Genomic DNA, 26,674 nt, shown 5'->3' with positions numbered 1-26,674 from the left:
CGTGTCAGTATTCTAGTGAAAGAGCAATGCTCAGAGCAGCTGTGACCCAGGGAAATGTTGTTGGCAGATGACAAGTAGGGCATGAATCCAGGGTGTCAAACTCCATGGGGTTCCCACACCAATTGGAAAATGAACAAAGGGCATGAGGCAACTAACTAATCTGCAAAAATAAAATATGCATTGTCAGTAAACATAGGAAAAATGTTTAATCTCACTACTGGTAAAAAAATAATAATAATAATCAGAACAACAGCAAGCTACTCTTTTCACCTATCAAATTGGTAATGAACGTTAAAGTACTACCCAGGGTTAGCAAATATCTGTAACATGGATACATACATGCAGTACTGGTAACAATGGGAAATGATTGCAACTTTTTAGACGGCAGTTTAAGCACCAAAATCCTTAAAATTGTGCCTACCCTTTGGGCCCAGCAATTCTACTTATTAAGAAATTTATCTTGGGGCGCCTGGACAGCTCAGTCCATTGAGCATCCAACTTCAGCTCAGATCATGATCTCACACTTCTTGGGTTTGAGCCCCGTGTCCTGCTCTGTGCTGACAGCTCAGAGCCTGAAGCCTGCTTCAGATTCTGTGTCTCCCTCTCTTTCTTCCTGCCCCTCACCTGCTCATGCTTTCTCTCTCTCAAAAACAAACATTAAGAAAAAAATTTTTTTGAAGAAATTTATCTTAAAATAATCATGGTGGCATGTAGAGATTTAAGCACTGTCTCTCTGCTTATAAAAACAAAAGATGACACAGTCTCAATATTCAAAAATAAGAACTGGTTAAATAGTTTCATAAATCTACCTGTAAAATGGAATTAATATTATGCAGTGATTTAAAAAAAAATGTTGAAGGGTATGTAATGGCATGTATTTGTGATAGGCAAGGGAAAAAACAGTATACCAAACTTCATGGTTTTTAAAATGGCTGTGTGTGTGTGTGTGTGTGTGTGTGCGTAGTATATTCTTAGGGGAAAATTCTAGAATGTTAGCAGTGGTTAAATCCAAATGGTAGAATTTCTGGCATTATTTATCTTCTTCTTTTTTGCCAATCTGAATTTTTTTAAGTTTTCTAAGACAAACACACACTGTACTGCTATTATAATTTGAAACAAAAATATTTTTGAAAATCCATGGGGTTCCAATGGAAGCAATAGTTGTTTCCTTTTCAAACATGTATGGTTCTTTTCCCCACAAAGCAGAGTGCAGTCAGTGTGGGTGGACCCACACAGAGTGGGGCAAAGGCACAGAGCCTTCTCTTCTTCCTCCAGCCTTTCTAACATGGATTTCTTTTCATGCTTATTTATTTATTTTGAGAGAGAGAGAGAGCCGGTGAACTGTGGAGAGGAAGAGAGAGAGGGAGAGAGAGAATCCCAAGCAGGTTCTGTTCTGTCAGTACAGAGCCAACATGAGGCTCTATCTCACAAAGAGTGAGATCAGGGCCTGAGCTGAAATCAAGATTCAGATGCTCAACTGACTGAGCCACCCAGGTGCCCCTCTAACATGGACTTTGAGCCTGGGTCACAGGACAGCCTCTCTAATCAGGTCAGAGCTAGGAAAGGAAGTGACCTGTTTCACAGTACCATGGTTCTGGCTTAGCCCTTGTGGAAGGTCAAGGAGGGTCCCTTGCTGAAGACAAGAGGGAAGAGCTGCCAGGAGGAAGCATCTTACCTATGAAGTTGATGGCAGCTTCCCGTAGGAAGGACTGAGGGCTCGTCAGGAAGTCGAAGCTCTGGGACAGAAACTCCCCCACAAGCTGTATTTTTTTTGTGCCCACCTGCGGAGCCAAAGAGGGGTGGTGCTGACCAGGAGCTGGGGGGGGGGCGGTGCCTGGGAGCACAACTAGAGGTCCCCTCACCCCCCTCACCCTGTCCACAAGCAGCACTGTTCTGTCTTCAGTCAGCTGAGAGAGCTTCAATCTAGAACCTCAGAGATCCCTACCCCAGTGACAGGGCAGACTTTAGCAGGAAGTTCATAAAGAGGATTTTGCTGCTTCATACCAACATGATAAGGGGAAACACAACTGGTGTGGAGCCAGGAGACCCAGGGCTGAATACTGACTCTGACACTGGCTCCAGTTTTCTTTTCTTTTCTTTTTTTTTTAAATAGAACTTGTTGGCCAGTTGGCTAACGTACAGTGTGTAGTGTGCTCTCGGTTTTGGGGGTAGATTCCCATGATTCATCCCTTACATACAACACCCAGTGCTCATCCCAACAAGTGCCCTCCTCAATGCCCATCACCAACTTTCCCCTCTTCCCCACCCCCCCATCAACCCTCAGTTTGTCCTCTGTATTTAAGAGTCTCTTATGGTTTGCCTCCCTCCCTCTCTGTTTTAAACTATTTTTTTCCCCTTCCCTTCCCCCATGGTCTTCTGTTAAGTTTCTCAAGTTCCACATATGAATGAAAACATATGGTATCTGTCTTTCTCTGACTAACTTATTTCACTTAGCATAATACCCTCCAGTTCCATCCATGTTGTTGCAAATGGCCCGATTTCATTCTTTCTCATTGCCAAGTAGTATTCCATTGTATTATACCCCAACTTCTTTATCCATTCATCAGTTGATGGACATTTGGGCTCTTTCCATGATTTGGCTATTGTTGAAAGTGCTGCTATAAACATTGGGGTACATGTGCCCCTATGCATCACCACTCCTGTATCCCTTGGGTAAATTCCTAGCAGTGCTATTGCTGGGTCATAGGGTTCTATTTTTAACTTTTTGAGGAATCTCCACACTCTTTTCCAAAGTGGCTGCAACATCACTCATCATCAGGGAAATACAAATCAAAACCACATTGAGATACCACCTCACACCAGTCAGAGTGGCTAAAATTAACTCAGGAAACAACAGATGCTGGTGAGGATGTAGAGAAACGGGAACCCTCTTGGTGGGAATGCAAACTGGCTTCGGTTTTCTGATCTTTAAGAGTGGATATATAAGACCTGCCCATCCTTCACAGAATTGCAAGGCTCCAGTGGGATAATGGATATAAAAGTGCTTTGTAAACCTAAAGTGGTCTACCTATATAAGGCAATAAGCACCCAAGTCCATAATATTAAAATCACTAATGTTAATTCCTAATCTACTTGCTTAGCCCTTAAACATTTACTTTTCAACAAGGATTCCTGACCTCGTCCCTATTCTTGACTTCGTAGGAGCCACAGACCCTAACACCATGACCACTAAAGCCCTGATGACTCCTGCCTGCATCTCTTCCTGCCAAGTGTCACCAGAAAACCTCTGCCCCATTGCCATCTACTACCCTCACATGACCTCCCTAGCCTCTGAAAGCAGACACTGGGATGTTAAGAGAATCAAATATGAAGAACCAAGGACTGGCCTCCCAAATGTGTGTTCTCAGATTTTGCTGATGGTAAAGAATGAGAATTGAGGAAGAAAGAATGTATCTTCTGTCAGCCCTCCCCTCCTTAGCCTCTTAGCCTGCCTTTGGGTTCCTGACATGAGTATTGTGGCCTGGCTTCTCAGAGACTCTCACTCACCAGGTACTTGCACGTTTCTTCCAATACCTGGATGTGATCACTGAGGGTGGTGTGCTGGAATGTCTGTGTGAGTGATGACCAGCCAATCACCTTAGTCCACTCAGTCAGGGCCCCTCCACAGGCCTACGGGATGGAGAGAAGGGGATCCCCAAAGCCTCACTCCTATGGCTCTGCGGAGCCAGGGCAGGAGGCTAAGTGGAAGACCATGAAGGTAGCCCCCAGGGGGCTCAGTTGAGGGTTTGGAGCTGGAATCAGGTAAAACGTGGGACCTTGTTCAGGACATGGGACATAAATAGCTTCAGGGAACAGAACCATATCAGGATGAGATCAACAGCATCCAAAAGAGAGGGTAAAAGTGCTCAGAGCCAGCCCCGAGGATGACACCAAAGATGTGGACAGGAAATGTACAGCCAAGGCTGGGCTCATGAAATAGAGTCAAAGGGAAGGGGGCTCTGCTCTAGCAAAAAAAGGAGGGGTGGGAATCTGCCAGGACAAAGGTCGCCAGTACCTTGACTACCTCGGTGTTATTATCCTGAATGCTAAGCAGCAGCGGGACTAGAAAACTGTAGATCTCTCTTCGGGTGATGGCTCCCGGCTTGAATTTGTGAACTCGATGCAGCATGTGGCCCAGGGCAGAGGTGGCCGAGATCTTCACCAGGTCCCTCTCCTGCCACGAAGAGCAAAACGGAGATGGGCGGCTGTGCTTTCCCTCTGGCCCTGCCTGGCCTGGCTCCCTACTCCCACGTCTCATTTCCACGTCCATAGTACCCTGATGGCACTGTGTTTACCATGTAAAGGCAACACGGTTTGTGTATCTGAGTAATTCTCTTTAGAGTCCAGAGCTAGTAAGTCCCTCTGTTAAGGCACAGGCTTAGAGAAGCCAAGATCATAGTTTCAGTTCTTCCCTGGGTCACAATGACAGCTTAATTTCTCTTCTAAGGATTTAGCTAAGGATTTGGCTAAAATTTTAGCCAAATTTTTAAAAATACCTATAGCTATCCTAGTTATACTGTGAATAAAATTGTTTAAATCGATATTAGCCTGTACTAATTAACAACGGTCATAAACAGCTAAACTGTACACTTTCAAGAGTATATTCTATGTTAATTGAACAAATGCTTATTGGGTAGCTCTCAGGAGCTAGGCATAGCACCAAATAACAGAGATGTGGTGGGACAAGACAGATAGTCCCTGAACTTGTAGGATTTGGGAAGCAGACATTTTAACAAAATAGATATACATGTTGTTATTTTTTGCACAGTGAACATAATAACAAAACAGATGATTCAGTGTTAATACTTTAACTAAAAAGTATCACAGGCAGTTTGGCTCAAGATCAGTGATTGAGTACTGCTTCACTTATCCCTTCCTGCCCCAAATCCCTGAAAGAAATAGTAGAGACACATCTCTTTAAATCCATAATGGTTCTGAAATAGTAGATGGGATCCCCCCTGACAGAGGACTAGAATATCCCTGAAAGACACACAGCAGACAGGATTGGAATTAAATTTGAAACCACAGTCCAAAGTGTGGGCAAGAACAGACTGCTGGAGGAGGTGGGCATGTTCTGGGAATGCTCCAAGCTTAACAGCTCTGAATGTGAGGAGCAGAAGCAGATGCTGGGCAACTGACAGGTGGTCATTTGGAGAGGGGTAGTCCAGGGGCACAGCACAGTGTCTCCTTCCGTGCTGCCCTCCCAGTATCCTCCTTGCTAAATAGCAAGCAGGAGGGAGACATACCACCCCCACAGAGCAGGGAGTGTGCTATCTCGACCAGAGAGAGGGGATGGGGCCCTGCGAGTCTGGCAACACCCAGGAAGAACAGGGAATCCCACAAAGACTGCCCATTGGTGCATCCTACTGTCCACATATCCCTGGACATGTCCCACAGTTACTGAAGGCAGGCTGCAGTCATAGGTATTTCACAGAGGGCTGGCCAAGAGTCAGTAGTGTAAACTTTCCAGAACTCACCACCAAGACTCACCAAATGTTCAGGAAAATCAGGACCACAAGAGAAACAAACAAAAACCTGCACCGCCCGAGGATACAATTAATAATACAATGTAGGGGCGCCTGGGTGGCTCAGTCGGTTGGGTGTCCGACTTCGGCTCAGGTCACGATTTCACTGTCCGTGAGTTCGAGCCCTGCGTCGGGCTCTGTGCTGACTGCTCAGAGCCTGGAGCCTGTTTCAGATTCTGTGTCTCCCTCTCTCTCTGCTCCTCCCCCGTTCATGCTCTGTCTCTCTCTGTCTCAAAAATAAATAGATGTTAAAAAAAATAATACAATGTAAACAAAACCTTAGAGAAAGTATAGTTGAATCATCCAGAAGATTTTGTAATATCTATCTATATCTATAGATAGATATATGACATTTTTTAAAGTCCAAACTTTGAAATTATAAATAAATGAGTAAATAAATACAGGTAAAAGTAAAGTAGTGTCTCTATAGAATAATGTAATAGCTATTCAGATACCACACCATCAACTAGAAGAGAAAAATAAAGAGGAAGGACCTGCTTCATAAAAAAATATTAAATAAAAATTCAATAGGTGGGTTGGATAGCAGAATAACCACAGCTAAAGTGTGAGTTAGTAAGAGGAGAATCAGCCCAGAAATTCTTCCAAGGTGGACAAAGAGATGGGAAATATGAAAGAAAAATGAAGAAACACGGAGAATAAATCTAAAGAAATTGCAAACGACAGAACAGAAAGAAGAGAAAAAAAGAGGATATAGCAATAAAATAATATAAGAAAATTTTACAAATGGTAAAACAACAGAGATTTGCCTAAGTTCCTCTGGCTAGGTGAATCGTAAAAGCAGCACCAGGAACCCAGAACCTATGACCCGAGGGTCAGTGTTCTTTTCATTCTGCCAGGTTGTCATTGTGTACATGATAACCATTTACTATTTCTTGATTAGACCATAAATCTCAACTTTCCATTCTAGCAATATGGGAGAAAAGATAACCTGATAACCTTATCACTATAAATGCCTTTAAATGCTAGATAATAAATACCCCCAAAATTTTTTAAAAAATTTTTAATGTTTATTTTTCACAGAGAGAGAGAGAGAGAGAGAGAGAGAGCGAGCATGAGTCGGGGAGGGGCAGAGAGAGAGGGAGACCGAGAATTCAAAGCAGGCTCCAGGCTCTGAGCTGTCAGCACAGAGCCTAATGTGGGGCTCGAACTCAGGAACTGCGAGATCATGACCTGAGCTGAAGTCAGACGCTCAACTGACTGAGCCACCCAGGTGCCCCTACCCGCCTAAATTTTTTTAATGTATAGCTAAGCTTTAAGGAAGTAAGAGAGATTCCCAGAAGCCAAAGATGAAGAGGTTCCTGACGCTCCAGCTACTGTGGGGGTAGGAGGATGCCACCAGTCTCAATAGCTGAGGGGCACATCTGTTCATACCAGCTGGTCTCCCTGGCTGGCCCACAAGGAAACCAGAAACTGGGAAGCAAGCACCCTGGGCAGACAGCTCCAAGAGAAGCCCTCTACTTAATGCATGAAGTTTCTTTTTCTTCCCTTGATTCTCTCATGTCACAGTTCCAAAACAAGCCCCATGGGAGTCTATAGGAGCCAAAACTCTGAGAGAGGGGAAGCTTACTCTCCATCTGAAGGAGCTGAGACCCCAAGAGGATGGATAAGCCCCCATTGCTTTATTTCCTCTGCCATCATGCCACTTGGCCCCGTTGTGGGCACATAGAGGTGCCTGGCACTGCAGAGTAACTAAAGTACCAGCTTTCTTGTGAGACAACTGGAAAAAGGGAGCCCCAAAGAACTGTAAAACCAGGGAGGTCACAGAGAGGGAGGAGCTAGGGAGAGTGACCCTATAAAGTTGTTTATGAACTCCTGTGTTCACTCCATGCATAGATCTGACCCTAAACCACATACCATAGACTTTGAAAACTGAACTACAGGACAGACAACAGTCCAGGTCCCAGGCTGAGATGTGAAATGGATTGGTATTGGTGTAGGCAGTTCAGATTCCTGAGCCTTTGAGTCCTTTTGACAAGGTTCCTACCATTCTAGGGTTCCTGTGTTATCTGGGAGAAGGGTAGAGTTGTGACTTGTCTCCCCACACTTCACTCCAGAACCAATTTCATAGCAGGGTGCCATTTTTTTTTTCCTTCAGTGGCTCTTGGTGAGAGAATGGGTAGATAACTGTGTGCTAGGTCTGTCTGTAATGGAGAATGCACTGGGGACAACCCTATGCATGGCTTCAGGTAGCCAAGTATCCTTTTTGCTACCCTTTGGTGACTTCAGCCTTCTTCCACAGTCCCACAGCCCTGCCCCAGTACCCTCCGCTCAGTTTCCAGGGCTCATCCTCAGTCCCAGCCCATACTGTTTCCAACTGATCCTAGGAACTTTGGCCCGTACATCATTGATGAGTGGACGCAGCTGCTTGGAGATGCTGCAAAATACCACCTTGGTGTTCTGTTGCTTCCCAAAGCAGATGATGTTCCGTAGGCTCTTTACTGCCTGCATTGTCACTCGTGCCTCATTCTTCAGGAAGTCTCGCAAGAATGGAACCTGGCTCTTCAGAGATTCTGACTATTTGGAAGAAGGCAGAGATCACTCACCACCTGAGGATCCTGCAACACCCTAGGGACAGGATTTTTAGAAAACAGTGCCTAAGAGGAACAGACATGGGGAATCTGAGGGCCAGATGTGCCCAGGAAGTAGAAGGCTGGTGTTCACAGGGTTTAGGAGGTCTGATGGCCAGTCTATGTAAGTCTACAAACTGGATATTGTGCTGTCCTTGGATGAGAGGTTGGGGAATGTACTATGCCCTGGGTAACTAAGAGAACCAAGAGGTAAGTCCAATTCTTCAGGGAGAAGAAGAATTGGGCTGAAGAGGTAAGCCCAATTCTTCAGGGAGTAACACTCAATTCCCATTTGGTCCTCCCCACTCTTACTTGTCCTGGGTGCAACGCGAGGTTACTGATTCCACGGAGCCCAACTTCCTTCATAATGATGTTGGGCTCATTGGTCCACTTGATTAGATTGCCCAAAAAGTCTTGCCCCACAGTCTGAGCCACTGATCGGTGCCAGAGCAGCTGTGGGTATGAGGAGACACAGCTATGGATGGAGAAAAGGTTATAAGTACCCAGTACTCCCTCAGTCCTCCCTCAGATCCCATACTCAGGTAATGTGTGTGTCCAGTTGAGCACAGTGGTAGCTCTGTATACACGGGGTGGAGACTAAGTTTAGGAGGTAGAGGATAATGCTGAAAAGGTTTGAAGTTTGAGTCAGGTGCTAGGATCCATGGATCATTCTGGAGCACAAGCCGCTGGCCCCCTCCTCAGGCTTTCCTGCCTCCTTTAACCAGGCACCTGAAGTGCCAGAGAAGGGACCCCACTTTAAATGACTTAAGATTATCCTTTCTCTTTCTGTGGCTAGTTATTTAACATTTCTGTTAAATGTTCCTCAGCCCAGGATATGAATGGCTCAGGCTGTGGACCTTTCCCCACGCTTCACCTGTGCATAGAAAGTCCTGGCCAGAATCCTCCTGTGATAGTTGGAGCTATAGAGGATGTTCCTGATGAGGTTGAGGATTCGATGCAGGATGGCAGGTTCACAGTTCTTCACAATGCCACTGGGGTGGGACACAGGAAGCCAAGAGTTGCTGGCGGGGGTAGGGGGGGGCAGGTGGCAAGGGACCAGCATGCATGGAACAGGGAAGACACGAAGGCAGGAGACCAAAGGATTGGGAGGTGGGGAAGGGGCCACTAAAGGCTGGCACTAGAGTAGTACCAGGGTTACTGGGGAAATAGCCTCACCTTGTCAGGTCCATGATCCCTATGTAGTAAAACTTGGGGCTGGACAGAAGGTCCCAGCAGTGATGCTGATTTGCATAGACCACCACTCCTTCATATGCAGCTGCCACGAACACCAGCTTCACTACCTCCAAGGCACAACTGAAGGTCACCACCATTGGGTGTGTGAAAAGAAAGGGAGAGAAGGATGAACAAGGCATTATGCCCCAGTCTGCATCCTGTGCTTGCAAACCAGGAGACAGTTTCCTGCTTGGGTAGCTGGGTTCTCCTTTCCTGCTGACAAGAATCAATGGCTCTGTGAAAGCCATTTCCAAATGCCCATCCACTCCCTCAACTCTGGCCCTCATCTAACCACAGAATCCTATGAAAGAGACTATAGAGATATCTGAGTGCTATGGTTTTCCAATTCTGCTCTCTGGGGCACAGAATGGGGTTAGGATATCTCTTCAACTCCACACCCACCTAATCAGTATGTGGTTTTATTTGGTTTTGGTTTTATTTGTTCTCATTTTATATAAGATTCCATATGGATAGAATGTCCTGAGGTTTAAAAGAAAAAAAAAAAAAGCATGACAACCACATATTTAGGAGTCCAGCCCCCATTTTTGAGATGAGAAAACAGAACTCCCAGTTGTGACTTGTGCAAGACAGCAAAGCTAGTGACAAAGCCAAGTCAAAGCTCATCCAGATTCAAATGCCACAACAGCATGGAGAGAATGACAAAGATGCGGGCTTGCCCTACCACCTACCATCTAGTTGAATCTCTTCATGGGCAGTTATGAATATGGACATGAACTACTGAGTGAATCAGCTGAAGAATGCATACAAGAAGATGATAAATGAGAAGCTTGAAAATATGTGAGAATATTCTAGCACATGTGACCACAGTACACACACCCATGTTCTGTCTCCGCTCTTCTGTTCTCTTCCTTGGCATTCCTAGGGGGCCAGCATCCAGTTGTCCAGGGCCCTCTGGAATGGACTAGTCCCAGCTGTCCGTCACAAGGCTGTTGGGCTTACCTAGTAGGATCAAAGGGCTTGCTTTTGCGGCCTGGGCCCTCCTCCCTGTTGTAGACCACCATCTTCTGGGGTACGTTTTGTTCAATCACCCAGTAGAGATGATGCAGTATAGCCAGCAACAGCCGGGGGTAGAGCTCCTGGACAGCCTCCTGGCACAGGGACCCTGACAGCATCTCACACAAAGCACATGTCACCTGGCAGATGGATGGTGGATGAAGACATAAAATGGTCCCACAGCCCCACACACGGAGTCCCACACCCTGCCCTCCCTATCACTGCCCAAAGGGCACAGCTCACTCTGACTCAGGCTTATAAGAAGCATCTAAGAACTGAAAGCCCACCACTCTTCCCTAGGAAAATAAGGGGGCCACACACAGGCAATCTGCTTTCTCTTCACTCTCTTGACATCAGAAACAAAATTGGAAGCAACTCTAACATTTTTAGGAGAAAAGGATTTGGGGAATACTTTGTCCATCCCTGGCAACCAAACCTCTTCTGCCTCTAACCCCCATGCCACACCCCAGGCCCTGGGAAAAGGAGTACCAGCCCCAGAATCAGGAGACAGAGAAAGCTGCTTAGCTTTAAACATCAGTTTCCTTGTCCATAAAATGGGATCAATCCCTGCTCTCTCTGCAACATGCAGTTCTTAGATACACAGGTACCAAGAGGAGGTACAAGTATAAATTGAATGTACAGTATTAGTGATTGCTCCTCTAAGACCTGCTCCCACCCTGCAGCTCTTGACCTTCAGCTCTGCCCCCAAGTCCCAGAACAGGAAGTCCTCGGCTCCCCTGTTCCCATGCTGACCGCCACAGGCTGGAAGGCCATCTCCCTAGATTCCTCTCTGGAGTGGAGCTTTTCCAGGATGCCTATGAGCAGCTGCAGGACGCTGATTGTGGTCTCTCGCCGGGTGCCAAATGCCTTCCAAAGGGCCAGATTGGTTCTGCGGGACCCAGGGGCAGCTATGTCACAGGCCCTGGTGACCAAGCTCCTAGGATTAGTCTGGTCTTGGGCCTTTGAAGGGCCAGTTCTCAGGGTCTAGACTTGGCCAGAGAACGCAGACAGGAAGTGTGATTGGTGTCAAAGAGAAAGCATCCCAATGCATTGATTTTTGGGCTGGGCTTGGGCTGAGGCAGGGGAGGGTGTACTGGGCTGGAGACTGTGTTCCCGGGCCATGAGAGGGATACCTGTCCCAAGGCAGGGTCTTGTTGAGCAGCATGGGCACAACCCTGTGGGTGTTGTTGCCAGCCAGCAAGCACATGGCCCGCATTGTCTCCTCCTTCGTGTTGGGCTCCAGCTGTACGTTGAGCCGTCCCACAATCCCCTCCACAATTTCTTCAATCTATAGGGAAGAGCCAAAAGAGTCTCAGCAAGTGTTTCCTTGCTACCTTCCCCCTTCCTTCCTACCTACCAACTCCCTGACTCAAGGGGCTACTTGCAATCCTGCCAGTGACTCTTAAGGCAGAATTCTAGGGTGCCAGAGGCTGGACCAGCAGGGGTGACAAAAGGAACTCCAGAAGCTGGCACCGATGTGCACTAGGACAGATGTCTGCCCGCAGCCCAAAGTCCAGAGAGTTACTCCGAGGTTACTCAGGAGACACAAAAGGCTCTGGGAGGGAGACAAAAGCCCTATACACCCTTCAGGGCTTCTTCTCCCCACTGAGATCAATTTGAAATCCCTGAAACTGCAGGAACAGTTGGCATTGGATGTGGGGGTACCATAGACTCTCATCTGGCCTTAGATTCCTAGTTTATGGCCCGCTGCCAAGTCCATTTTATTATAATACCTCAAGGACACCCTCAGAAGTATCCTTCCATTTCTGGCACCTAGGCCAGGCAAGCCACATAAATGAGTGAAGGCAATAGGTGTCAGGAGATTCAGAGATAGGAAGGTCTAGAGAGCCCGTGCCATATATAAAAGGGACAGTGGCCACTCAAAGAATTGCCCTATGTGACCTCATTTAAAAGTTTTTCTCAGTGAGGCAGGAAATGTGGATTTTTAGGCAAAACCTTCCTGTTTGTACACATTATCCTGAAAGAAAATGTACTCAAAGGTCAGTCATTCCATGAGCTTGCTAGTTTGCAATCCACAACCTTACCTTCACAGAAATCTAAGCCCCCTGACCCCCCCTCCCTGGGAATCAGAGTGAATCCCCCCTTCAGTGCTTCCTTGTGCTTCAGCCACTAGGCCCTGCAGCTGCCCACACCACTGCTTGTGGTTGTCTTTCTCTGAAGAACCAGCCCTGAGCTCAGAATTACAGATGTCCGAGCTCAGTGGGACCACAGAGTAAATCCAGCCCAAGCCTACATGTTAGAGGTGAGTGAATTAAGGCCTACGAGGAAAGGGACTTCCCAAGGCCCTTCAGCTGGTTTGGAATAGAGCCAGCAGAGAGCCCAGGCTCCTGGCGTGCATGACAGAGCTCCCACCACAGCACCACACTACCTTTATCATATCTCTGCCCCGTTCTTTCATGACAGCACTCATCAGCTGGGCTGCTGCCAGAGACACCGTGGCCTTGCTGTCAGTCAGACCCTCCATGGCCGTCAGCACCAGGTGGGTGAGCTGCATCTCAGTGAAGTACTCTGCAAATGCCTGTAAGGGTGGCATCAGGCCGCCTGCACCCAGGGCCTCCTGTTTGAGGTAGCCTGTGCCATCCTTCCTGGTTGGGGTAGGAGGAGAGACCTTTTCTTGAGAATATGATGTGCTTTTGTCCTAGGCCTGTGCTGTCTGCCTAGCTCCTAGAAGACTCTTTCACTGGGAACAGAGTCTTTGGGAATGGGAGGGAGAAAACACTGACCTCAGATGCACCGAGGGGCTCACAGGTCAGGGGCAGAGTGCTGGGAAAGAAGGGCTGAGACCAAGATCCTTAATGACATGTGTTTGAGGCATGGGCTGAGTCTACAAAAAGCATCATTAGTGTGAAGCAAATGCTTCTGGGGTGACAGGTAAGAAAGAAGGATTAGGACCCATGATGCTTAAGAGGGAGCATACTGTAGCATGTTGAAAAATTTCCCCAAAGTAAAAGTTCACAATCAGCAATGGAATGGGAAAGGGGATGGGATAAAGGAGTCCCACCGCAGGAGTCTATAATATGATGTAGGTTAGAGGCCCAGGCTCTTCCCAGTTTGTCTCTGGCCCTGCCCTCTCACCTTGGCAATCTCAAAGGTGTTGTTATAGAACACGTTGGCGCTATAGACTTCACTCTTGCCCTCTTCTTCCCATAAGCCCTGTTTTTTCCTTTGCATCTCTGAAACAAAGACACCCGACCCCACCCCTCAGACACTCGAAAGGTGTCTTAGGTTCCCCTTAGGTTCCCATCTGCCCAACCCAAATCACCTACTGCACTAAATCAGCTTGGGGAGATGTATATCCCGTGGGGAAGGGGAATGGGCTGTAAGATAAGGAAAGGTGAGAGCTAATGTCAAAGGAACCCCCATGTTGCCTGCCTCAGAGCAGAGACAGAATAAGGTCAGAGTATGGTGCTCAGCCAGACGGGGAGAAACTAATTCAAAAGAACTGTTTCCTGAGTAGCTATTTTGTCCCAAGAGGGTATAGGTAGATGTCTAGGGGCAGGTTCCTCATTGGAAATGAGTTGCTCAGGTAACTTCCTAGCTCTCACTCTTCCAGGACAGTATGTGGGTGGATGGCCAAACCTAAATGGGAGGCCAGAGCAGAAGTGAAAAGAGGAGATTCTCCCTACGCTTTTGCAGCAGGAGGATACGGTAGAGGTTGTAGACTGCCTGTGAAGACAGGAAGCAGATGTTGTCCACTGGGTCCTGGCAGCGCATGGCCAGCAGCCTTACCAAGCACCCCAACCGAGAGAACTTGATCTCCACCTGGAGAGGAGAGCAGGAAGTCACAAGTTATCCCAGCCATTCCCTTAGGCTGAGTTAAAACGAGAGGAGGCAGGGATTCAGGAGAGATATGAAAGGAAAGACTAGGTGAGGTTAACGGGAATGAAATTAGACAGGTGGGTTGTAGCTATTAAAAACTTGTGGGATCATAGTTTTGGAATGACCTTACATGGTCCCTCTTCTTTGCCCCTTGATATTGTACTCATTGTTCAGGCCTAGCTCAAATGTCTCCTTCTCTATGAAGCTTTCCCTTCACTTACACTTCATTTGTGTTTTGATCTTTCATTCCTCCTAGATTTGGTTTGTACTTTCCTAATCACCTTCTATTTAAGTTTGTTCTATGCATGCTTCTCTCCCCAGTGGACTATAAGATCCATGAAAATAGAAAAACTGTCTTGGTCATCTATGTATCCACTGTAACGCTTAGCATGGTGCCTGGTGAGTATTCAGCAACTGTTTGTTGAGATAGCTGGAATCAAACTGAACCAAGTGAAATGGAATTGAATTGGTGGACAGGGAAAAAGACAAAGGGAGGAAAGAGAGAAGGTGGGGTGAGGGTGAGTAATTGAGGCTAGGTAATATGTGACCAAGTTTGACATAAGGGTAGAGATGAGGGCCCACGCTCCAGGGCAGGCTCCTGCTCACTCCAAAGTTGTTCCATTTTGCAGTGAAGCCAAGAATACGGGCAGCACACCACATGGCCCGTTCCCTCTCATTGTCGTTCTGGGAATTCAGCCATATGTTCAGATGCTAGAGGAAGAAGAGAATGAAGGGAGAGACCTGTTAAGCTGTACTCTGGAGGGTAGAAATGTAACCTGAACCTGGCTTCTGCACAGGATCAGGACAAGACTTCTGAGAACAGGACTTCTTTTGCTGTCAGGCAGGTTATATGTGGCTCTGGCACCAGAAGCCCTCATACCTCCAGCCCCCAATTTACCTTATCTAAGTGCTAGAAATACCCTCATTTAACACCTCCTTTTTTAAAAAAATTAAATCAGTGGCTCTCAAATTATATTGACTATTATTCATTTCAATGGGGGTCAGTGTCTCCCAGGGTCCCCCAATAATGTTTTCCCAGTCTTCAATAGAAAGAGAACTTGGTAGTAACAAAAAAGAGTCACTATATTCACAGATTCCTAGCTGAATTATGTATAAACCTGCTTGAGAAATATAATTATGGATGATTCCTATTTGAAACATAATATGTCAGTGTATCACTATTGGTAAATTATGGACCCAAAATACCACCAATCCAAAGACGCATTGTCAATCTACAATAATCAATCTGATATTAATGGAACTAAACAAACAGCAATTTATAACTGAAAAAAAGAAGGGTAACAGATGAAAAATCTACAAGCAATGGAAGAGAATACTGATGCTGCATTGATAAGAAAACAACATTCTTCTTGAAGATTGGAAGAATTCTAGTGGGAGATCTGCAAGTCTTCCTTGCAGCCAGACTCTGATGAAATAGCCTGTGCCAAGACTGTGGTCTCTAAATACCATTTTCACTAAGAGGAATCATTGGTCATTGGAGAAACAGTTTATCCCAGGAATGAGACAGGAAATATACAAGATAATATACTGGAGAGCAAGGAAGCCATGAAAAACTATTGGCGTTATATTAGAGGGATTCAGGAGCTAACCTGAAGAGGCTCCCATTGACCAAAGAAGGGACAATTTAAGCATCCATAAGAATAATAGTTGTAATTGATCAAAACATATGAAGCATTTAAAAATCCATTTTAGGGGCGCCTGGGTGGCTCAGTCGGTTGAGCGTCCGACTTCAGCTCAGGTTATGATTTCGCAGTCTGTGAGTTTGAGCCCGGTGTTGGGCTCTGTGCTGACAGCTCAGAGCCTGGAGCCTGCTTCGGATTCTGTGTCTCCCTCTCTCTCTGCCCCTCCCCTGCTCATGCTCTGTCTGTCTCTGTCAAAAATAAAATAAACATTAAAAAAAATTTTTTAATTCATTTTAAATTTATATGATACTAGAGAAATAACCCTCACTAGTTATCTTTGGATGACTAGGAAATACTTACATTACCTTGACAGCTAATGAAGGGAAACCAGCATTTATCTTGTCTTTCCTATATGAGCTATACCTCAAAGTAACCAAAGAGCTTATAAAGTCGATTTCTCTTTATAGAAGAATTCCAGGTAAAAATAAACAAGGAATGATAGAATTACAGTGTCATCATTTTGCAAAAATAATAGAAATATATTGACTCAGTGGACTACTACATAGCAATAAAAAATGATCTGATGTAACAACATGAGTGAATCTCACAGATAAAATGTTGAAGCAAAATGATATAGACACAAAAAAGTACATACTATAAAATTTGTGAAGTTTAAAGAACAAGCTAAACTAATCTATGGTGATAGAAGTCAGAATAGTGGCTATCAGTGGTTATTCACTGGGAGAGGAAACTTTTGGGGGTCTTGGACATGTTCTATATCCTGATCTGATATTTACACAGATACATACATATATATACAAACATATATACATATATACATGTATATATGTATATATGTAAGAATGTATCTAAGTGTACACTTAAGACTTGTACACTTTATCATAGCAAGTGATATCTCAATAACAAGGTCTTTTTTTTTTAAAGAATGTCACCAGTTTTCAGCCATTAGTGAATCTAAGCAGTGATCATCAAAAGCTCTAAACACCACAAGACATCATGTGGCTGTTGATAGGAGAAGACAACACTACTTGTGAAGTAATCTTGCCAAAAATTGATCAGGTTCATGATCTAGATCCAACAATTACAATTAGAATCTAACAGATTCTCAGTCTCGCAATTCACAGGATAGATTTAGAGGAGTTTATTAAGTGGCCCCCAAAAGATGTAATTAGGACAACCCAGAATGTGGAAAATTTAGAGAACAAATGGCTAGGTTTCTTCAACAAATAAATTTCAAGGAAAAAAATGATTGAAGGGCAATATATAGATTAAAAGAATTAAGAGACAGGGGCGCATGGTGGCTCAGTTGGTTAAGCGTCCAACTTCGGCTCAGGTCATGGTCTCATGCGGTTCATGGGTTCCAGCCCCATGTTGGGCTCTGTGCTGACAGTGTGGATCCTGGAGCCTAGAGCCTGCTTCAGATTCTGTGTCTCCCTCTCTCTCTCACCCTCCCCCACTCTCTCTCTCTCTCTCTCTCTCTCAAAAATAAATAAACATTAAAAAAATTAAAAGAGACAAACCAACTGATTGGGATGTGTGAATGTTTAATGACACCAAGAAATGAAATTACTTTCTTTCATCAGTGTTTTATAGTTTTCAGAGTACAGGCCTTTCACCTCCTTGGTTAAGTTTTTTCCTAAATATTTTATTATTTTTACTGCAATTGTAAGTGAGATTGTTTACTTAATTTCTCTTTCTGCTACTTTGTTATTAGTATATAGAAATGCAACTGATTTCTGTATATTAATTTTGCGTCCTGTAATTTTGCTGAATTCATTTATCAGTTCTAGTATTTTATTTTGGTGAGGTCTTTAAGGGTTTCCATATATAGTATCATTTCATCTGCAAATAGTGAAAATTTTACTTCTTCCTTCCCAAATTGGATGCTTTTTATTTCTTTTTCCTCTCTGCTGTGGCTAGGACTTCCAATACTATGTTGAATAAAAGTGGTGCGGGTGGATATCCTTGTCTCGTTCCTGATCTTAGAGGGAAAGCTTTCAGTTTGTTACCACGGAGTAATGTTAGCTGTGGATTTTCATGTATGGCCTTTATTATATTGAGGTATGTTCCCTGTAAATCTACTTTGTTGAGAGTTTTTATCATGAATGAGTTTGTGCTTTGTCATATGCTTTTTCTGCATCTATTAAGAGGATCATATGGTTTTATCCTTCCTTTTATAAATTAAATCTTGCCATTTGCAACAACACGGATAGAGCTAGAGAGTATTATGCTAAGTGAAATAAGTCAGAGAAAGACAAATACTATATGATTTCACTCATATGTGGAATTTTAAAAACAAAATAAACAAAAGGGAAAAAAAGAGAGAGGGAGGCAAACCAAGAAACACACTGATGGTTACCAGAGGGGAGGTGGATACAGAGATGGGTAAAACAGGTGATGAGGATTAAGGAGTGCATTTGCTGTGAAGAGCACTGGGTGTTGTATGGAAGTGTTGAATCACTATATTGTACACCTAAAACTAATACTATACTGTGTGTTAACTAATTGGAATTTGTTTTTTTTTATTTTAAAGTGTATTTATTTATTCTGAGAGAGAGAGAGGGAGAAAAGAGGAGGGTCAGAGAGAAAGAGAATCCCAAGAAGGCTTCTCACTGACAGCTCAGAGCCTGATATGGGGCTTAAACATACGAACTGTGAGATCATGACCTGAGCTGAAACCAAGAGTTGGACGCTTAACTGACTGAACCATCCAGGAGCCCCTAACTGGAACTTAAATAAAAACTTTTAAAAAATTGAAATAAGGGGCACCTGGGTGGCTCAGTTGATTGAATGTCCAACTTCAGCTCAGGTCATGATCTCACAGCTTGTGAGTTCGAGTACCGCATCAGGCTCTGTGCTGACAGTGTGGAGCCTGGAGCCTGCTTCAGATTCTGTGTCTCCCTCTCTCTCTGCCCCTCCCCCACTCACGCTCTGTCTCTCTCTCTCTCTCTCTCACTCAAAAACAAATAAACATTAAAAATAAATAAATAAAAATTTAAAAATTGAAATCAGTCTCCCAGAAATAATATATTCTAATCAGAAGAGCACCCTTTGGGGGCACCTGGGTGGCTCAGTTGGTTAAGCATCCAACTTCGGCCCAAGTCACGATCTCATGGTTTGTGGGTTCGAGCCCAGCATCAGGCTGTGTGCTGACAGCTCAGAGCCTGGAGCCTGCTTCAGATTCTGTGTCTCCCTCTCTCTCTGCCCCTCCCTTGCTCATGCTCTATCTCTCAAAAATAAATAAACATTAAAAAGAATAAGAAGAACAACAACAACAACACCCTTTGGAAATTTCAAAGGAGTCAGACCTTGTGGTATATAATAAAAAGGATACATTGCCTTTCAAACTTATCAAACAAATTGATATTTTTTTCATTTCTTTGAGTTGCTAAGTATCATAGTAACTTTGTAGCTATCCTGCTGGATTACAAACAAAAACTCTGTGTGGTGGAATGGAGAGATAAATTTACACTAAAATGAAGTAGACTCATTCTGATTTATATGTAATGCACTAACGACACCAAAATGGAAGAAGCTAAGTGAATGCCAGTTATTCTTAAGCAATTTTATGGCCACTAACAGATGTTTCCATAATGTACTTCTCCAAAGTTCCAACAGGGCACATTCTAAAGAATACATCTTGCATGAATTATCTTTTACATAAATGTGTAATTAGCAAGGTTTAACAATGCATATGATTGAACCCTGCGGCATGATCTGTACTTGGCAATATTGTCAACTCAAATTACTGTGATTCTTGTGATATTAATTAGGTGATAAATAAGCAAAGTGTTGCTAGGGAAAAGAAAGTTTTCTATCCGAAAAAAAAAAAAAAAGTAAAATCATGTAAAAAGTATGTCTTTGACCATAAAGGAATTAGACCAGAAATCAATAACCACAAGAGAATAGAAAATTCTCCAAACATTTGGAAATAACACACTTCTAAATAATCCACTGGCCAAAGAGGAAGTTTTGAGAGAGATTACAAAATATTTTGAACTGAAATGATATTGGAGGTATATATTAAAATGTACAGGATGCTGCGAAAGTAGTGCTTAGAGGGAAATTTAGAAAACTAAATGTTTATAGTAAAAAAGGAGAAAAGGGGCACCTGGGTGGCTCAGTCAGTTAAGCGGCCAACTTCGGCTCAGGTCATGATCTCGCGGTCCATGAGTTTGAGCCCCGCGTCGGGCTCTGTGCTGACAGCTCAGAGCCTGGAGCCTGTTTCAGATTCTGTGTTTCCCTCTCTCTGACCCTCCCCCATTCATGCTCTGTTTCTCTCTGTCTCAAAGATAAATAAACGTTAAAAAAAATTTTTTTAAATAAAAAAGGAGAAAGGGGTGACTGAAGTGGCTCATACACTGGATTTCTGTACCATCTCCACTGCAGGAGGAAGTGTAGGTGGCCTGATCCTTAGCCTCCAAGTGTCCCCTTCCTTCCCAGCAGTTGAAGTCCTGGGTTCCCTTCTTCCTGGAGGTATATTTTAGGGATTGCTGGGAAGATGACTCACCTCGTTTCACAAATACAACTAGATAACACTCACCTCAGTGTAAATAACCTAGAAAATGACCTGAAGGCTGGCAGAACAAACTCCACAACTAAATGTAGAGAAGAGGGTAGGAAGGGGAGAGAGGTGGTGAGGAGCTAAACAGAGCTGGGGGACTGTCTGCCAAGAGGCTCATAGGCACAGGCAGGGGAGAGAAATAGTCTATCGATCTGGGAAGCCCACACAGTGAAGACAAATCCCTTTAACATTTGGCTGTGAAAACCAGAGGGGCCAAATTTCATCGGTTCTTACTGATGAATCCAGCAGACTCAAAACCTGGAATTTTATACATCAGCAGGCTTGGCTCTGGGAGAGCTGAGAGGGTGAGAGGAAACTGAGTCCCTGCCCTTAAAGAGACAGCACAAAAAAACAGCCCTTCAGAGATACAGCATAGAAGGAGCAGTTTGAAAAACATCTGGGGCATATGGCAGGGAAAGTTGTTTACTAATCTCAAATTATGTCCTGGAGGGACAGAGATTGTTGGGAAGCTCCTCCAAGAATAAAAAGGAGCTGGCAGGTGCCCATGCCCAGCATAAACACACAACCATCTGTGGGGACCAAGGCAGCACCAAATCTCTACCTAACTTGCTAATACCATGAATCCTACACTTCCCCTCTCACATCTGCAGATCCATCCTCTCCAGCCAGGCCTGCCCTAGTCCCTGCACCGTGGGACCCCTCCCCCACAGGACCAGCACACAAACCTTGCTAACACTGCACTTCCTGTCCCAAAATACATTGCAGATCCACCTCCAATATGCTCTTGCCCTGAGCCTATCCAAAGCAGAGCCACAAGCCTAGCAGTGTGCAAGCAGCCCCAACAGGGACCACCACCACTCCAAAGTGACTCCTGCCCTAGGAAGAGGGAAAGATAACCAGACACACCAATCAAACTACTATCCCAGCAATGGGTTGGGGGCTAATGGTTAGCCCATCTAACTACAGGCCCTACTCACCAATAAAACGTTCTTAGGGACAACCCAGGGAAAGTGCCTTGCAGTTTGGTGCTATTGTATTTCTGGAAAATGCCTGCTCTGACTCAGCTGAAGCCCAAGTTGGCCCCAGACTGATACACTGACCACACAGGGACCAAACTCTGCCTTCAACAAGCAAAGAAAGCCACTGCAGATGATTGGATTGAAGGCAAGAGTGACTCAGCCACAATAGTCGGGTGCACACATCACACATAGGAGACACCCTTGAAGCACCAGGTTCTGGTGAACAGGAGATGTTGCATCTCAGGGCACTACAGGACCTCTTCTTCACAAGACTACTACTTTCTAAAATTTTTTTTTAACGTTTATTTATTTTTGAGACAGAGAGAGACAGAGCATGAACTGGGGAGGGTCAGAGAGAGGGAGACACAGAATCTGAAACAGGCTCCAGGCTCTGAGCTGTCAGCACAGAGCCCGACGCGGGGCTTGAACTCACGGACCGTGAGATCATGACCTGAGCCGAAGTCGGCTGCTTAACCGACTGAGCCACCCAGGCGCCCCACAAGACTACTACTTTCAAGAGCAGGAGATGTAGCTGACTTTCCTAACACAGAAACAGACACAGCGAGTTATATACAAATGAGGAGACAGAGAAATATGTCCCAAATTAAAGAACAGGGCATAATTACAGAAAGAGACCAAAGAAAAATGGAGATAGGTAATATGCCTGATAGAGAATTTAAAGTAATGCTCATAAAGATACTCACTAGACTTGAGAAAAGAGTGGAAGACATCAGTGAGACCTTTCATAAAGAAATAAAAAAGAAGTAATTAGAGATGAATAACACAATAGATGAAATTAAAAATACACTAGAGTGTATTTAATAGCAGACTAGGGGAAGCAGAATAAAATTGGTGACCTAGAGGACAGAATGATGAAAAATAATCAGTACAAATGGGTAAGAGGGGAAAAAAATTATACAAAATGAAAATAGAATAAAGGAACTCAGTGACAACATCAAGTGTAATAACATTTGTATTATAGTAATCTCAGAAAGAAAAGAGAGAGAAAGGGGGGAAGAAAATTCATTTGAATAAATTAATAGCTGAAAACTTACCAAATCCGGGGAAAGAAACAGAAATCCAGATCAAGGAGGCACAGAGATCCCTCAACAAAATCAACCCAAGGAGGTACACACCAAGAGACATAGTAATTAAAATGGCAAAAGTAGTGGTAAAGAGAGAATTTTTAAAACAGCAATAGACAAGAAAAGTAACATACAAGGGAAACCCTATAAAGCTATCAGAGTAGTTTTCAGCAGAAACTTTGCAGGCCAGAAGGAAGTGGCAGGATATATTAAAAATGCTGACAGGAAAAGATCTGCAGCCAAGAATGCTCTATCCAGCAAGGCTATCATTCAGAATAGAAGGAGAGATCATTTTCCAGACAAAAAAAAGTTAAAGGAATTCATGACCACTAAACCAGCCCCACAAGAAATGTTAAAGTAGACTCTTTGAGTGAAAAGGAAAGATCATAAGTAAGATCAAGAAAAGTAAGAAACACAAAAGCTGTAAAAATAAGTGTATTTGAAAAAAAGAGTATATCAGTCAAGGGACTCACAAAATAAAAGGATGCTAAATATGACACCATACACCTAAAGCATGGTGGGGAAAGCAGTAAAGAATAGGTTCAAACTTAAGCAACTAACAACTTAATATAGACTGCTATATGCAGATGTTATATACAAATCTAATGGTAACCACAAATCAAAAACCAGTAATAGATATGCAAAAATAAGGAGAAAAGAATCCAAGTATACCACTAAAGAAAGCCAACTTATTATGAGAGAAGAAAACAAAAGAAAGGAACAGAGAAGAACTACAAAACAACCATAAAACAAGTAACAAATGACAATAAGTACATAACTATCAATAATTACTTTGAATATAAATGAACTAAGTGCTCCAATCAAAGATATAAGGTGATAGAATGGTTAAAAAAAGAAGAGTAGGGGCGCCTGGGTGGCTCAGTCGGTTGGGCGCCCAACTTTAGCTCAGGTCATGATTTTGCGGTCTGTGAGTTCAATCCCCGCGTCGGGCTCTGTGCCGACAGCTCAGAGCCTGGAGCCTGCTTCGGATTCTGTGTCTCCCTCTCTCTCTGACTCTCCCCCGTTCATGCTGTGTCACTCTCTGTCTCAAAAATAAATAAACGTTAAAAATAAAATTAAAAAAAAAAAAAAAACAAGAGCAATCTGCATGCTGCCTATAGGAGGCTCGAGACTCATTTCAGACCTAAAGACACATGCAGATACAGACTGAAAGTGAAAAGATGGAGAAACATTTATTATGTAAATGGATGTGAAACAAAAGCCAGAGTAGCATACTCATATTGCACAAATTAGACTCTTTTATGTGTGTGTGTGTGCGCGCGCACGCACAAAATAGACTTTAAAACAAAGATTGTAACAAGAGGCAAAGAAGGACACTATATAATCACAAAGGGGACAATCCAACAAGAAGATATAACAATTGTAAATAGTCATGCACCCAACATGAAAACACCCAAATACATAAAACTGTTAATAACAAACATAAAGGAAGTAATCACTAGTAATACAATAATAGTAGGGAACCTTAACACCCCACATATATCAATGAACAGATCATCCAAACACAAAATCAACAAGGAAACAATGGCTTTGAATGACACACTGGACAAGATGGATTTAATAGATATATTCAGAACATTTCAGGGGCACTTGGGTGGCTCAGTCAGTTAAGCGTCTGACTTCAGCTCAGGTCATGATCTCACAGTTCATGAGTTTGAGCCCCACATCAGGCTCTGCACTGACAGTGAGGAGTCTGCTTGGATCCTCTGTCTCCCTTTTTCTCTGTCCCTCCCCTGCTTGTGCACACGCTCTCTCTCAAAAATAAATAAACATTTTTAAAAAGAACATTCCATCCTAAAACATAAGAATACACATTCTTTTCAAGTGCACATTGAACATTCCCCAGAATCGATAACATATTAGGCCACCAGATAAGCGTGAACAAATTCAAAAAGATTGAAGTCATACCATGCATCTTTTCTGACTGTAATGCAACCTCAAGAAAAAATCTGGAAAGAGCACAAATACATGGAATTTAAATAACATGCTACTAAACAATGAATGATTCAACCAAGAAATCACAGAGAAAATCAGCAAACACATGGAGACAAATGAAAATGAAAACACAGTGGCCCAAAATCTTTGGGATGCAGCAAAAACTATTCTAAGAGGGAAATTTATATCAATACAGACCTACCTCAAGAAGCAAGAAAAAAAATCTCAAATAAACAACCTAACCTTACACCTAAATAAGCTAGAAAAAGAACAAACCAAGCCCCAAAACCAGTAGAGGGAAGGAACTATAAAGATTAGAGTAGAAATAAATGAAATATATAAAAAAAACAAACAAACAGTAGAACAGATCAGTGAAACCAGGATCTAGCTCTTTGACAAGATCAACAAAATTGATCAACTTTTAACCAGATTCATCAAAAAATTTTTTTAATGTTTTTCAATTTAAGTTTTAGTTAGCATACAGTGCAATGTTGGTTTCAGGAGTAAAATTCAGTGATTCATCACTTACATACAACACACAGTGCTCATCACAACAAGTGCCCTCCTTAATACCCATCACCCATCCAGCCCATCTTCTACCCACCTCCCTCCATCAACCCTCAGTTTGTTCTCTATCATTAAGAGTCTCTTAGGAGTGCCTTGGTGGCTCAGTCGGTTGAGCATCTGACTTCGGCTCAGGTCATGATCTCACAGCTCGTGAGTTCAAGCCCCATGTTGGGCTCTGTGCTGACAGCTCAGAGCCTGGAGTCCGCTTCGGATTCTGTGTCTCCCTCTCTCTGCCCCTAACCCACTCGCATTCTGTCTATGTCTCTCTCAAAAAACACATTAAAAAAATCTTTTTTAAAAAAGAGTCTTTGTGGTTTGTTTCCCTCTTCTCTCTTCCCTCCTTTCCACGTGTTCATCTGTGTTGTTTCTGAAATTACACACGAGTGAAATCATATGCTATTTGTCTTTACCTGATTGACTTATTTCACTTAGCATAATACATTCAAGGTCCATCCATGTCTTTGCAAATGGCAAAATTTCATTCTTTTTGATGGTTGAGTAATATTCCATTGTGTGTGTGTGTGTGTGTGTGTGTGTGTACACCACATCTTCTTTATCCATTCATCAATTGATGGAAATTTGGGCTCTCTCCATAGTTTGGCTACTGTTGATAATGCTGCTATAAACATTGGGGTGCACGTACACCTTCGAATCTGTATATTTTTGTATGCTTTGGGTAAAAAACTAATAGTGCAATTGTTAGATCATAGGGCATTTCTATTTTTAGTTTTTTGAGGAAAAAAAAATTTTTTTTTTTAATTTTTTTAACGTTTATTTTTGAGACAGAGAGAGACAGAGCATGAACGGGGGAGGGTCAGAGAGAGAGGGAGACACAGAATCTGAAACAGGCTCCAGGCTCTGAGCTGTCAGCACAGAGCCCGACGTGGGGCTCGAACTCACGGACCGCGAGATCATGACCTGAGCCAAAGTCGGACGCTCAACCAATTGAGCCACCCAGGCGCCCCGAGGAAAAAATTTTTTAAGAGAGAGAACTCAAACAAAATCAGAGGAGAAATAACAACCAACACCACAGAAATACAAAGGACTGTAAAAGAATATTATGAAAAATTATATGCCAACAAATTGGACACCTTAGAAGAAATGGATAAATTCCTAGAAACATGTAACTCCCAAAACTGAATCAGGAAGAAACAGAAAATTTGAACAGACCAATTACCAGCAGTGATATTGAATCAGTAATCAAAAACCCCTAACAAATGAAAGTCCAGGCCAAATGGCCTCACAGGTGAATTCTACCAAACATTTAAAGAAAATATTCCAAAAAATAGAAGAGAAAGGAAAATTTCCAAATTTATTACATGAGGCCAGCATTACAGATACCAAAACTACTACAAAAAAAAAAAAAAAAAGAACTACAGGCCAGTATCTCTGAATATAGATGCAAAGATCCTCAACAAATATTAGCAAACTGAATCCAGCAATACATTGAAAAAAATCATTCACTATGATTAAGTGGGATTTAGTCCCATGATGCAAGGATGGTTCAATATTTGCAAAAACATGTTTTCAATAAGACACATTTATTCAGCATCATGATCAGACAATTACATTTAGCAATCAGCAGCATGAGTACAAAAAAAATCTACATTAAAACCCTTTGTTTTGAATCCTTTTACTTTCCACAGAACAGAAACTAA

At 43.3% G+C, this 26,674-nt stretch overlaps 1 protein-coding gene and 1 long non-coding RNA gene across 2 annotated transcripts in view; one reads left to right on the top strand and one right to left on the bottom strand.

Moving 5' to 3' along the window:
* Positions 1-13,462, top strand: part of LOC131520186 (uncharacterized) — a 29,965-nt gene extending 16,503 nt beyond the window's left edge. The window contains exons 2-3 of the long non-coding RNA XR_009265967.1: positions 3,163-3,510; positions 12,785-13,462. This is a non-coding gene — a long non-coding RNA (uncharacterized LOC131520186). The remainder of the gene's footprint in view (positions 1-3,162; positions 3,511-12,784) is intronic.
* The window catches only part of LOC131520183 (maestro heat-like repeat-containing protein family member 1), a 79,195-nt gene that overhangs the window by 6,690 nt on the left and 45,831 nt on the right, over positions 1-26,674 (bottom strand). Inside the window, exons 25-38 of the mRNA XM_058744062.1 lie at positions 14,807-14,911; positions 14,008-14,143; positions 13,457-13,554; positions 12,750-12,899; positions 11,494-11,648; positions 11,114-11,249; positions 10,307-10,500; positions 9,290-9,427; positions 8,988-9,105; positions 8,426-8,566; positions 7,887-8,060; positions 4,016-4,174; positions 3,508-3,630; positions 1,676-1,781 (exon numbers count right to left, since the gene is read on the bottom strand). Coding sequence (XP_058600045.1) covers positions 1,676-1,781; positions 3,508-3,630; positions 4,016-4,174; positions 7,887-8,060; positions 8,426-8,566; positions 8,988-9,105; positions 9,290-9,427; positions 10,307-10,500; positions 11,114-11,249; positions 11,494-11,648; positions 12,750-12,899; positions 13,457-13,554; positions 14,008-14,143; positions 14,807-14,911 — 1,933 coding nt within the window. The remainder of the gene's footprint in view (positions 1-1,675; positions 1,782-3,507; positions 3,631-4,015; positions 4,175-7,886; positions 8,061-8,425; positions 8,567-8,987; positions 9,106-9,289; positions 9,428-10,306; positions 10,501-11,113; positions 11,250-11,493; positions 11,649-12,749; positions 12,900-13,456; positions 13,555-14,007; positions 14,144-14,806; positions 14,912-26,674) is intronic.

Source organism: Neofelis nebulosa, chromosome 8 (genome assembly GCF_028018385.1).
Source record: "Neofelis nebulosa isolate mNeoNeb1 chromosome 8, mNeoNeb1.pri, whole genome shotgun sequence".
Taxonomy (NCBI): domain Eukaryota; kingdom Metazoa; phylum Chordata; class Mammalia; order Carnivora; family Felidae; genus Neofelis; species Neofelis nebulosa.
This window is presented reverse-complemented; position numbering and strand designations above follow the sequence as displayed.